Below are 13,813 nucleotides of genomic sequence, written 5' to 3'. Positions count from 1 at the left end.
ATGGCACGATTCGCAGAAGAACAAGGAATTCTCCACAATCAAAAAGTCAGCCGACACTCACTGTCTAGGTTCAGATCTAAAGGATGGCCACTTGGGCCATGTACTAGAGGACAGCCAGACCCTGTGGAACTGAATCCCCGCAAAGGATCAATGTCTTCAAGAAAAAAATTGGGAGAAAAAAGGAGAGAGGACTGGAATAAAAAAAAATAAAGAATAAACATTATCACTCACAATTTCAAATCGGTCTCAACAAAAAAAGTTACAACTATATTAACCCTGTTAGCATGTTTTAAACTAATTTACTATTTTTAAAATCTATTTTTAAGGATAATCATTGGGCCATTTTGAACAGGATATGTGGTAAAATTACCAAGCTCTTCCATCTGGGCAGGTATTTTTATCACTGCTAATATCTGGTTCAGTGCTTAATAGTTCAGTGAGATAGTCAAAGTACCTTGTCCAAAGGTTTTATACAGTAAACAAAAATAGTGTAACCTTGACACACATCTGAAAGGACGGTATCAACATTTAGTATGATAATGTGTGTATCAATATTTTTAACACATATTTTAATATTCTGGAAAGGGTAATGATTGACCTTGTACTGTTTTAGTTGATATAAAACACCCGCTGTTCATTTATTTCATCGGTGCCTAAGGAGAATAATGGAAGCCTTGCTCATCCTTCTGCTGGTGGCCAGTGGTAAGTCACCTAATGTTTAAGGCATTGTTGCGCCCAATTGAGCATAAATATTCTGATATTTTAATTTATCTGTTAAAAAAGAAATGCAGAAATCCTCCTCAGTCCCAATCCTGGACTGGGCCCACAGCACAAAACTGACCAAAATCTGGCTCTAATTGGCATTCACACTCAGAGAGGCCATAGAGTAACTAGGGTGAGATTGGGAAATGTCACACTGGTTATAGGTGCTCTTTTCAAATGCTGTTTCTTTGCTACATCAGGTTAAGGCACATAATTGAAGCGGAACAGAGGAAGCTTTGTTCTGCATCAAATTGTTGTGTACGTGACCTGGGAGTATTTAATGCTGGCACCGGGTGCCCAAAATGGGAAAGTATGAAATATCACTCACGTTGATGAATACAAAAAGTTGGGGAGTCTAGGACTAGCCTAAAGATTAGAGCCAGGACTTTCAAGAGTGAAGTTAGAAAACACTTCTACACACAAAGGTTTGTAGAAGTCTGGAACTCTCTTCCGCAAACGGCAGTTGATGCTATCTCAATTGTTAATTTTAAATCTGAGATTGATAGATTTTTGTTAACCAAAGGTATTAAGGGATACGGGGCTAAGGCGGGTATATGGAGTTAAGTCACAGGTCAGCCATGATCTCACTGAATGGTGGATCAGGCTCGAGGGGTTAAATGACCTACTCGTATTCCTATCTTCCTATGTTCCAAAAGTTTCAGAAATGCAGAAATCGTAAAACGTAGGGTTTTCTTTTGCCTTCATTCTTTTTAATGCATTCTTAATGCCCTCCTGTATATCAACCTATGCTATAAATCAGCTGAGAAGGTAGACAGCCAGCCTGTTGCCAATCCAATGCCAATGCTGATCATGGCACAGATGCCAACAGGTGCCTGATGTTTATATTTGCCATCTCCTGTAAATAGTAGATCCACAGTTGGCGGCAAAGATGCAAAACAGCAACAGTTTAAATACCCCTTTCAGAGACAGAGGCATCCAAAATACATGGCTGCCGACAGACTATGAGGCTGGTGTGCTTCCACCCGCCAGCTGCGGATTGCCCACCCTCAGCATAAATTACTGCAAAAAGAGGGTGGAAAGTGAAGTCAGAAGGACAAATAGAAGGGTTCAGTGTGGTACGAGGGGCAACGTCACATGATTTCATACTTGAATTACAGTGTACATGGAATGCGTGTTCTCGGCACTTTACCAAATGCTAAAGAGATCACGAGGTAAATACTGACAAGAAAGGCCATTTGCCTCATCATAGCTCATTTGTTCAGAAAGAAAAATCTACAGCTTCCCCACCCGCCCATCACAGTACCAAACTGGCTCTTGGAACGAGACAAAGGTTTTCACCTCCACTACTCTACTCAAAGGTCTGTTCAAAGTGTTTCACGATCTTTGTGTGAAAAAATTCTTCCTGACATCACTCCTAAATTTTCCTTTTAACCAGATTGAACCAATGCCCACTTACTTATCCTACTGTCATGCTCTACCTTCAAGTAGTGCTTCAATTTTACCATCTCTAAACTGTTTAATATGTCATAAATTGTTTAATATGTCGTAATATGGACAAAAGAGCTGAATTCCAAAGGTGAGGTGAGAGTGACTGCCCTTGACATCAAGGCAGCATTTCAATTTAAAATTGAAGTCAATGGGAATCAGGGGGAAAACTCTCCAGTGGCTGGAGTCATACCTAGCACAAAGGAGGATGGTAGTGGTTGTTGGAGGCAATCATCTCAGCCCCAGGACATTGCTGCAGGAGTTCTTCAGGGCACTGTCCATGTTCAGCTGCTTCATCAATGACCTTCCCTCCATCAAATAGGGATGTTCGCTGATGATTACACAGTGTTCAGTCCCATTCACAACTCATCAGATAATGAAGCAGTCCGTGTCCGCATGCAGCAAAGACCTGGACAACATCCAGGCTTGGGCTAATAATGGCAAGTAATATTCGGACCAGACAAGTGCCAGGCAATGACCATCTCCAACAAGAGAGAGTCTAACCACCTCCCCTTGACATTCAACAGCATTACCATCGCCAAATCCCCCACCATCAACATCGTGGGAGTCACCATTGACCAGAAACTTAACTGGACCAGCCACATAAATACTGTGGCTACAAGAGCAGGTCAGAGGCTGGGTATAGTGCGGCGAGTGACTCACCTCCTGACTTCCCAAAGCCTTTCCACCATCTACAAGGCACAAGTCAGGAGTGTGATGGAATACTCTCCACTTGCCTGGATGACAGCAGCTCCAACAACACTCAAGAGGCTCGACACCATCCAGGACAAAGCAGCCCGCTTGATTGACACCCCATCCACCACCCTAAACATTCACTCCCTTCACCACCGGCCCACCATGGCTGCAGTGTGTGCCATCTGCAGGATGCACTGCAGCACTCGCCAAGGCTTCTTCAACAGCACCTCCCAAACCCGCGACCTCTACCACCTAGAAGGACAAGGGCAACAGGCACATGGGAACAACACCACCTGCACGTTCCCCTCCAAGCCACACACCATCCCGACTTGGAAATATATCGCCGTTCCTTCATCGTCGCTGGGTCAAAATCCTGGAACTCCCTACCTAACAGCACTGTGGGAGAACCTTCACCACACGGACTGCAGCGGTTCAAGAAGGCGGCTCACCACCACCTTCTCAAGGGCAATTAGGGATGGGCAATAAATGCTGGCCTTGCCAGCGATGCCCATATCCCATGAACAAATAAAAAATAGATAAAATATATTTCAGGATCAAAATGCCCCATTTTACAGATACAGTTGTTAAAGGGACCAATATGCAATATTTTTCTTTTCAGTCAATGCCTGTGGAAATCCCAGCTTCCCCCCAGTATATTCACGTGTAGTCAATGGAGTCAATGCAAGACCATTCAGCTGGCCCTGGCAGGTGAGTTACTGATGGAAAAGAATACTCTTAGCTTTCCCCTTGCGCTACTGGTAAATGTATTGCTTGGTAAGGTATTGAGGCACGCAGACCACAAGGTCTCAGCTTCAATCTCTGATGGGTTAGCAGATCTAAGCTGGGGCACCACTAGAAGTGCTACAATTAATCTTATTGCCCCTGAGTCAGGGAGGGAATAAAAAATCATCTGGGGCTCCGACTGTTGGTCACTATCCAGCGACCACTCCTGGAAAGTGTGTGTGTGCTTTTTTAGGATGAGCAAAGGTTTAAAAGAAAGAAAAAAAGAATTGCATTTAGATAGCTCCTTTCACAACCTCAGGATGTCCCAAAGCACTTTGCAACCAATGTTTAGGCTCAGCCTTGATGCCCTCCACAATTAATAAGGCTGCCACGCTCACTATCTAAGCTCCCCATGAAGAATGACCCCTTGGACAAAGTACCAAAGTGTTGCCGAAGCCCATGGGCCTCAGCATGGAGCAGCATCTTCAGGAAAGGAGAAGCAGAGAAAAGGAGAAAAAATTGGGGGGAAATCTAAGAAAAGTACTCTTCAGGTTAAAGAAAGAAAGACTTGCATTTAAAGAGGGCCTTTTCCGGCCTCAGGATGTCCCAAAGCGCTTTATAGCCGAAGAACTACTTTTGAAGTATAGTTACTGTTCTATTGTAGCTAATTTGCATACAGCAAGGTCCCACAAACAGCAATGAGATAATGACCAGATAATCTGTTTATTTTTAGTGAGATTGAAGCTCACTTGTGGGAAACTCAGTCGGTTAAGCACCAGGCTCAGTTCCAGGAGGCCTTGGGTTTGAATCCTGATATAGTTCACTCAACCTTTAATCCTTCCAAGCACCGCATTAGGATGTGGGGAGGAAACAGGAGATGGCAGGGACCGAACAGAGCTTGCCACACTGTTTGAGCATCTGTCCTTGGACAGATCTGGCTGCTGACAATGGAATTGGGCATCCAATAGATGACTGTGTATAATGGAGACTGACTTCTGTGGGTATGCTGTCTCTCTCTCTCAAGATTAATCTTCTCTGTCCTTGTTGGTAGATTTCCTTGGAAGTGAGTCGAGGAACATATTATTCCCACACCTGTGGAGGAAGCCTCATCGACAGTGAGTGGGTAGTGACGGCGGGGCACTGCATCCAGTGAGTGTCTATTCTGAGAGGAAAAAACTTTTGCAAATTACTGTTCCCAACTTAGGCCGCTGAAGACGTTTGTGTGACATTCTTCTGTCCACTATTTTACCAGAGACCTTCACCCAGGTTAATGTTTCTGTTAAAACTGCAGACAGAAAAATATCATACAAAGTGTTTGGCAACCATTTTCAGCAACATCAGTTCCTAATCTTAAGTGGGTATTTTTGTCTTTCACAGTCCTAGTGCAGAGCTTTTCATGCTAGGAAGTACATATTGGTAACTCAGCCATGAAATTCCCTCCCAACCCCCCCGATTCCTGATGCTCGAAACCAAGAGATCTACAGATGAAAATGTACCTCTATATCTTTATCACCGAGCTGCTCTACATTACGTTAATATTACATCTCATCTTCAAAGCTCGGGTCGGTCCTACCGTGTGGTGCTCGGGGAGTATGACAGGGATGTGGTTGATGGTTCGGAAGAGACTATAGCCGCTGCCAAGATCTTCGTTCACCCTCAGTGGAACCCTAGCTGCTTGTCCTGTGGGTAAGGTGCTGAACTTGTTCTTTCAGTCTGTCTGCATAGAACTGTCTAACCGACTTGCAGTTGTAGGGGTGATTCCATGACTCACTCAGAGGGAGTGCACCCAACTTATGCTTTCCATCTGCCCATTGGGTACGGCAACTTCCTGAGATGCATTCCCCCAGCAGGCATCAGATCGTGGAATCACCCCTTATATCTGAAAGTCATTGAGTCACAGCAACAATGGGGGCATTCCATTCCATGGGGTGTTTAAATAACTCTGTCCATACTCATTACTGTAAATGTTAGTCATATCCTAACCAGATATCTGTCCACATAATTGACAGCATTAACCACTGTTACTGGGAGTTAGTTCCACACATTCACTACACCATGAGGGAAAAATAGTTTTTTCTCCTCCCTTGTTTCACTTGAAACTTGTTAATTTTATACTCACTCCATTTAGTTCCACACTTACAGTTTAAGTTAAGCAGCCCTTTTGCAGCTGCATCACCCACGTCTCCTAGACCATGTTGTCCCTTTCTCTGTTCCAATGAAAGTAAGTTCAGTTCAGTCTTTCTTTTATAATGTAGAGCCCCACTTGAGTGCAGGAATCATCCTTGCTGCATGTCTCTGAACTCTTTCCCCTTTTTGAAAATAGGATGGCCAAAATTTCCCCCAATAGCAGAGATTTGGATAGAAAATTGCAGGCTAAGGTTGTCAATTTCCCAATATGTGGGAAATCTGCCCTAATATTCCAAATATGGTTTCCCCAGTTATACAAAGTCAGAATAAGTTAAATTCTCTGATACTTTATTTTTGACATTAAACTAGAGATACTTTTCATATGTGCCACAGACTGGGCAGTTTTGATTAATTCTTTCAAAAAAAAACTTTCAGAAAAATATTTGACTAGGATTGGATTGAAGATTACAGAGATGGGTATGGAAAGTGATGGTTAAATATTCTGTGGAAGATAGTGTGGCTGTGATCCAGTTTTTCTGCATATCTATCTATTTTTTTTGTGTTTATAATGTCTGTTTGACTGTAGACTGATTTCTGATTGATTACGTTTCATAGTAGAAACGTTGAACCAATCATATATTAGGGGGGAAAAGATCAGTCCCCTTTCCTAATCAGATAATAGGAAAAAAGCCCCATTACTGTTCTCTGCTTCAATATGCACAGCAAGCCCAGGAAACACAGAAGAATAGATAACGAGTCCTGAATAATTTCAACAGTTGACTATAAGCCTCTTTCCTTCATAGACTTCCAAGCTGCCTGACCCCATTGACCCCACAGCTGCCTCAGCTGTAGCCTGCCCTTCCTGACTACAATCGATCGCTCCCTGAGACTCCTGTTCTCTGAGGGACCTCAGCCCTTGCCAGTCACTTGGACCCTCCTCCACACCTTCAACCCACCACCCTGCAGACTCACAGACCTCTGCTCTATAGCATACAAGCAGAGTAGCAAAATATGTACTAGCTGTATTTAACCATTATTTAGATGGTGTCATCTGTGGCTCAGTTGGTAGCCCTCTTTGTTTATGAAGTTCTTGAAGGTTGTAGGTTCAAGTCCCACATCTAGAGTCTATGAACACAAAATCTAGGCAACACTCCAGTGCAGTACTGAGGGAGTGCTGCACTATCAATACTTAATTGGCTGTGGAGTGCTTTGGGACATCCTGGGTTTTGAAAGATGCTATGCAAGTCTTTCTTTCTTTAAATCCAGCAAATGCCTTCACAAAACAAGTCTGATTGCCTAACAACTCCCTGAAACATTCTCATTTTAGGAATGACATTGCTTTGATCAAGCTCTCCAAACCTGCAATCTTGAATGACAAGGTCAAGCCTGCCTGTATTCCTCCAGCTGGCGACATCTTTGAAAATGATTATCCCTGCTATGTGACTGGATGGGGCAGGCTGTACAGTAAGTAGCCTGCATATCTATTCAAATCTTTGTGGTGCTTTTCTGGCAGGAAGAAAGAAACTAAACATAAAATCAAATCGATGATGTTGCCGCCTTTATCTGAGAATTACTTAGTTCCATTGAGCTTCTTTTGTGCATTTTTTCTCCTTTGTTTCATTTTTGAGTTCCCATTAATATCTTCTGCTATCATGCTCGCTGATTCACCCAAAGCCCTGAAATTGTCTGGGTTATGGGCAGGGATCATCCATGGTACTTAGTCATCAGGAAGAAGCCTCCTGCAGTGTAGGTCTGTTCCCAGTAGGCTTTGACCCACTCCTCAGCCAGTTCTCCCTTTACAGGCTCAGCTAAAATCTCACGAAATGCAACCAGTGAAGGGAAAATGTGAATGGCAGTCAAGGTTGAGATTGCTTTGACTCCATTAATTGTGAATCCAGTACTAAAGTTAGGCTGACCTCCATCAAAGAGACACCATTTGATATTCTAGAAGTTTTGTTTTTTAAAAAAAGTATGTAAAGTTTATGAATGAATTTGCATTTATATAGCATCTTTCACAACCTCAGGACATCCCAAAGCACTTTACAGCCAATTAAGTACTTTTGACGTGTAGTCACTGTTGTAATGTAGGAAAATGCACAATCTGCAGCCAGCAAGGTCCCACAAACAGCAATGAGATAAATAACCAGATAATCTATTTTAGTGATGTTGGTTGAGGGATAAATATTGACCAGGACACCAGCCTACTCTTCTTTGAAATAGTGCCATAGGATCTTTTATATCCTCCTGAGAGGTGGATAGGACCTTGGTTTCAATATGAAAGTCAGCATCTCTGACTGTGCAACATTCCCTCAATACTACACTGGAATATCAACTTAGATTTTGTGCTGAAGTCTCCAGAGTGGGATTCAAACCTACAACCTTCTGCTTCAGAGGCAAGAGCACTACCAACTGAGCCACAGCTGACACTTATGTCTGATACATAATTATTGTCAGATGTTATTGATGACAGAGGGGTCTTACTATGTACACAGGGTGATATTTTGAAGTTGAAGGAGCCTGTGTTTTATGGAAAGAATGTTCCACCTACCTTGTGAAATTCCTTTACCGTCAAATAATGAGAATCTTAACAAACTGTAATATTAATGAGCGACACAATGGTTTAGTGAGTAAACCACTTCCCATTGTAATACTGAGCCATATAGATCAAGAAGGGAATAAAAATAGAAAGTGCTGGAAAAGCTCAGCCAGTGAGGCAACATCCTGACTTCCATGACGGAATTCCTTGCGTGAACTCCCAGCGTGCAAAGCTCTGTGCTGGGAATGCAAGTTTGTAAAATCTACCCTTATATGTGGCAAGATCATAAATCTGTTTATGAACGACAGGTATCCAATATTGCTAGTCAAAGGGAATATGCCCCAAAGTAAGAAATTTAATTTCCATGGATGGCCTTATGTCAATTACATATTCAGAACATAGTAACAGGAATAGGCCATTCAGCCCCTTGAGCCTGTTCCGCCATTCAAAGAGATCATTGCTGATCTGTATAATAATAAATATAAGATTGTCACATAAATGATCTGTATAATTATAAATATAAGATAGTCACCAATAAATCCAATAGGGAATTGAGGAGAAACTTCTTTACCCAAAGAGTGGTAAGAATGTGGAACGCACTACCCCAAGGAGTAGTTGAAGCAAATAGCATTGATGCATTTAAGGGGAAGTTAGATAAGCACATGAGGGAGAAAGGAATAGAAGGGTTTGCTGATAGGGTTAGATGAAGTAGGGAGAGGGAAGGCTCGTGTGGAGCATAAATGTCAGCATAGACCAGTTGGGCTGAATGGCCTGTTTCTCTGCTGTAGACTCGATGTAACTCAATATAATGGCCATTATTCACATGTGCACCTTGATCAAATCAGAATAATAGAATATTATTACTTTTTCTTGGAACCTTCATGCTATTACCTAAGTCCAACTGGATCCTTCTAAAGCCCTTTAATGTATTCTCTGATATGGTATTATTGCACTAGACAGCAAACACAGTCTCGTTGCAATATACTGGAATGTGCATAATTTTATTTTTCTTCGTTCATGGGATGTGGGCATCACTGGCAAGGCCAGCATTTATTGCCCATCCCTAATTGCCCTTGAGAAGGTGGTGGTGAGCCACCTTCTTGAACCGCTGCAGTCCTTGTGGTGAAGGTTCTCCCACAGTGCTGTTAGGATGGGAGTTCCAGGATTTTGACCCAGCGACGATGAAGGAACGGCGTTTTATTTCCAAGTTGGGATGGTGTGTTACTTGAAGGGGAACGTGCAGGTGGTGTTGTTCCCATGTGCCTGCTGCCCTTATCATTCTAGGTGGTAGAGGTCGCAGGTTTGGGAGGTGCTGTCGAAGAAGCCTTGGCAAGTTGCTGCAGTGCATCCTGTGGCTGGTACACACATAATGCAGATGTGCAGAGCTATCAGGATTGTGTGTGCAGTGTATGTATCTCATCCCTTTCCCCTCATCCAAGCTTTAAATGTTTCTCTGACCACTGTGTTGTGAAAACTATTACTTGTTACAGATTCTATTTTTCTTAATTAATATTTTTATCTGGAATTCCACAGCTGGCGGGCCACTCGCAATGAAGCTGCAACAGGCTCTTCTGCCAGTCGTTGACCATCAAACCTGCAGTCAAAGTGACTGGTGGGGTAACAGTGTGAGGACCACCATGGTTTGCGCTGGAGGGTATGAGATGTCTGGATGTAATGTAAGTAATTTCTACATAATTCATTTTAAAATTCTATGTGTGGACTTGTGGTTCGAGAGATGGGATAACAGTTCTGGGAAACTGATCACTTTTTAAGCCGTGATTCAGTTGGTAGCACTTACAACTCTGAGTCAGAAGATTGTGGGCTCAAGTCAAAGACTTGAGCACTAAATCTAGGCTGACACTTCAGTGCAGTACTGAGGGAGTGCTGCAATGGTGGAGGTGCAGTCTTTCAGATGAGGTGTTAAACTTAGGTGAACGTAAAAGATCCCATTGCGCTATTTCGAAGAAGAACAGGGGAGTTCTCCCTGGTGTCCTGGCCTATACTGACATGATACAGACATCAGCACAGGCTGAGGATCAATCCGAGGATCTTCCTGGTCTGTATGGCTCAGTATTGCCCATTAAACTATGAGACAAGCCTCTTTCCAGGCAGTTACAGGCTTTGAAATATCTCTGACTTAAATCTTGGATTATTGACTGCTGCTGTCCTGTGATTTTTAGAAGTAGTCATCCCAATAATTAAGCTGTCAGCAACAAATATTTCAAAGAAGAGCTGGGGAGTTCTCCCGGGTGTCCTGGCCAATATTTGCCCCTCAACCAATATTAGCTGAAACAGATTATCTTGTAATTATCACATTGCAGTTTGTGGGACCTTGCTGTGCACAAATTGTGTTTCCATTGGCTGTAAAAAGCTTTGGGACGTCCTGAGGTCATGAAAAGTGTGATATAAATGCAAGTCTTTCTTTTTTCCTTCTTTAATGTAACTATGATGAGACAATTATGTTCTCCTGAAACACGAGCCAGTGGCAGTGAAGAGTTATACGAACCCTGCTGGTGGTACTTTGTTCGTCACCCAGTAATGGTAGAGGTGATGTCAAGTTTCCCACATCCGGGGAGACTCCCCCCTAAACAGTCTTGGATCGGATAAAAGAAACATTTTGTTCTTTGATAGGTAATCCTTCTCTCACTGCTAGCTTCAAACCTCTCTCTTTCTTTTGCAACCTTTGCTGCTTTTCTCTATTTTATCATTACTACTATGGCCATTGCTCCTCTGAACTCTTTTCTCTTGCTGTCTCTAAGCTCCAAACACCCCGTCCGAAATATTTTCCCTCCTGCCTGCTTCTTTACTGTTTAAAAACCAGGACTCATCTCACAGTCTGACTTTGGGCTGGATCCGAACCCAGGTCCAAGAGCTGAAAGGTCAACTGTACCTCCAGATTCTACCAAATATATATATATATATACCTGTGAAAGGACATGGGGTCCGAGTTAGTGACATGAGGTATATTCCCCATCTTTGAAATTTCAAATATGAGCCAAGAGGTGAAACGATAGGCCTGTACTGGACATTTATGGTCTTATTATATTTTGGTTCAGGCTACAGTTTAGGAAGAGTGTAGAAATGATATTCATTATCCCTAATATTGCTACTGGTTAACCTGTTATATCCTTCTTTTAATTCAGGGAGACTCCGGTGGTCCTTTGAACTGCCAAGGTGCTAATGGATTGTGGTATGTTTATGGTGTAGTCAGCTTTGGGTCAAGTAGGGGCTGCAATACTCTACATAAGCCCACTGTCTTCACTCGAGTATCTGCCTTCAACTCCTGGATAGATTCTGTGAGTAAAATATTGAACATGAGCAGATTGTGACAAAAATGAGGCCATTCTGGCTTGTTTTAGTGTTGTGGAGGTTCCTTTAATTCAGTCACTAATCATAAAGAGTTTAAACAAAAACTAGCTACAGTCAGAATCTTGTCCCAACCTTAACTCAATACAAAAGTTGTGGGTTGGATTGGTTGTCTACAAAGCTTGAGGAAGGACAAACACGGCTTGTGTGCCTTTTTTTCAGATTATGTGTTGGGATGGACAATTATTTTGGGCTTAGAGGGTTAATTTATGAGGACAGGTTGCATAATCTTGGCTTGTATTCCCTAGAGTATAGAAGATCGAGGGGCGATCTGATCAAGGTGTTTAAAATATTAAAAAGATTTGATAGGGTGGATACGGAGAAACTATTTTCTCTGGTGGGGGAATCAAGAACAAAGGGACATGATCTTAAAATTAAAGTCAGGCCATTCAGGAGCGAAATCAGAAAGCACTTTTTCACACAAAGGGTAGTTGAAATCTGGAACTCTCTCCTCAAAAGGTTGTGGATGCTGGGGGACAATTGGAGCTTTCAATACTGAGATCAATAGATTTTTGTTAGGTAAGGGTATCAAAGGATATGGAGCAAAGGCAGGAAAATGGAGTTAAGGCACAGATCTAATTGAATGACAGAGCAGGCTCGAGGGGCTGAATGGCTTAACCCTGTTCCTAATGTTCTTATGTTCCTAAGTGTGGTCAGCAGTTAATCTAGAGTCCAGATAACTGTGTTTAGGGATATTTAAGGAACTGGGGCTATTAAAACTTGAAGTTTGAAACATCCAAGAGTTATAGTTCAGACTGGCATAGCTCCCATAGTGGTAAGAAATACAAGAAGAAAAGAAATGATGAACAAGAAAAATTATTAAAAAAGAATTGCTTAGCATTTAGATGGTGATCTTTTATTGTTTTCCTTTTAAGGAGGCAGATGGACTTTAAACATATATATTTATTATATATATCACCATTATTATTCCGTTGTTCAACTTTTGTTAAACAAATTCATCAAATAGTTTAAACCTAAAATGAGGTCTGATGTTGTGCTGCTCTACTGCTTGTCAAAGGATGGGAGAGAAAATCTGTGGTGGCCTAAGATAATTCCAGTTGCTCGAATAATCAACAGAATGGTTGCTCTGGTTATTATCTTGGGCACCATATCAAAAGCTTATCTAGATATCAAGTCCAGTGCAGAAACTCTCGAAGGCACAGGGAGTTGGAACTCACCTATGAGATTGATCCAAGGTACAAGAGATGAAAAATTCAGAGTAAGAAAGGTAGAAAAGATCCAAAAAGATAACAGAGGTATCGACACTTCCAGTTTGTTATGCTTTCAATACAATAACAATGTTGGGAAGTAGTCACTAATGTGGGGTGACTTCAGTTTAGTTTGGGGCTCCCCCCCGCCATGCCCCCAGTTTTCTCCACTTTTCTCTCATTTTCTCCTGAAGGCACAGAGTCGTGCTGGACATTCCATTGGTAATGGCGGCTTCATTCCATGTAATCATCCTGATGTATGAGCCTAGCCAGTGAGCGTCAGCAGGCTATTTGATCATGTAGAGCATCACAACGCACAGCGTTATGGCATGGCGGAACACAGGTTGCATCATCCGTTCTGTTGAATTCCCAATCTCAGCATCGCCGCTGTGGAGAGCTGCCGAGCAGAGGCCAAGTGCTGTCCCCATGGATGCCTGGCATTCGGTCCTGAGCACCATTAGTGGGACCCAAGCACAGGTCACATGCCAATTCTCTCGGACTCAGCTGCTTTGTGACCCAAGCTTAGTAGAGGTAAAAACGGAGAGCATTAGCCCTCCACCCTGCTGTTCTGAGCACGTCTCTTCCTTTTACCATTGTTACTAATATCTCCTATTATGCCTTTTATTTTTAGACAATGGCCAGTAATTGAAAGGTGGAACAACATCTTCTCAACACATTCCAACCTTTAACTTAGAACTGAATAAACTGGATTAATAGAACAAAGAATTTGATCGTTGTGGTTATTTTGTTCCTAGAAAATATCTCTACACATCTGCATTTATGATGTTCATCATTCTGATAACCAAATCTCGTTGATTGCTTCACTCATCTCCCTACACTGTGCAATTCTAGCTTCTCCGTTATTTATGGGCAAATGGTACAGCTACTTCAAATGATCAGCAGATGTGTGGTTAAATGTGAATATACTGATAGGGTTAGATGAAGTAGG

General features: G+C 42.3%; 1 protein-coding gene across 1 annotated transcript; it reads left to right on the top strand.

Moving 5' to 3' along the window:
• The first annotated feature begins 598 nt into the window (after nucleotides 1-598).
• LOC137301181 (proproteinase E-like) lies at nucleotides 599-13,590 on the top strand. The gene is made up of 8 exons (XM_067970639.1): nucleotides 599-702; nucleotides 3,524-3,612; nucleotides 4,679-4,776; nucleotides 5,185-5,313; nucleotides 7,082-7,218; nucleotides 9,824-9,966; nucleotides 11,434-11,586; nucleotides 13,496-13,590. Exons 1-8 carry the CDS (start codon nucleotides 666-668, stop codon nucleotides 13,511-13,513), a joined length of 804 nt encoding a protein of 267 aa, XP_067826740.1. The 5' UTR covers nucleotides 599-665; the 3' UTR covers nucleotides 13,514-13,590.
• Nucleotides 13,591-13,813: the final 223 nt, after the last annotated feature.

Source organism: Heptranchias perlo, chromosome 32 (assembly GCF_035084215.1).
Source record: "Heptranchias perlo isolate sHepPer1 chromosome 32, sHepPer1.hap1, whole genome shotgun sequence".
Lineage (NCBI taxonomy): Eukaryota > Metazoa > Chordata > Chondrichthyes > Hexanchiformes > Hexanchidae > Heptranchias > Heptranchias perlo.
The sequence above is the reverse complement of the archived record's forward strand: the minus strand, read 5'-3'. Positions and strand labels throughout refer to the sequence as shown.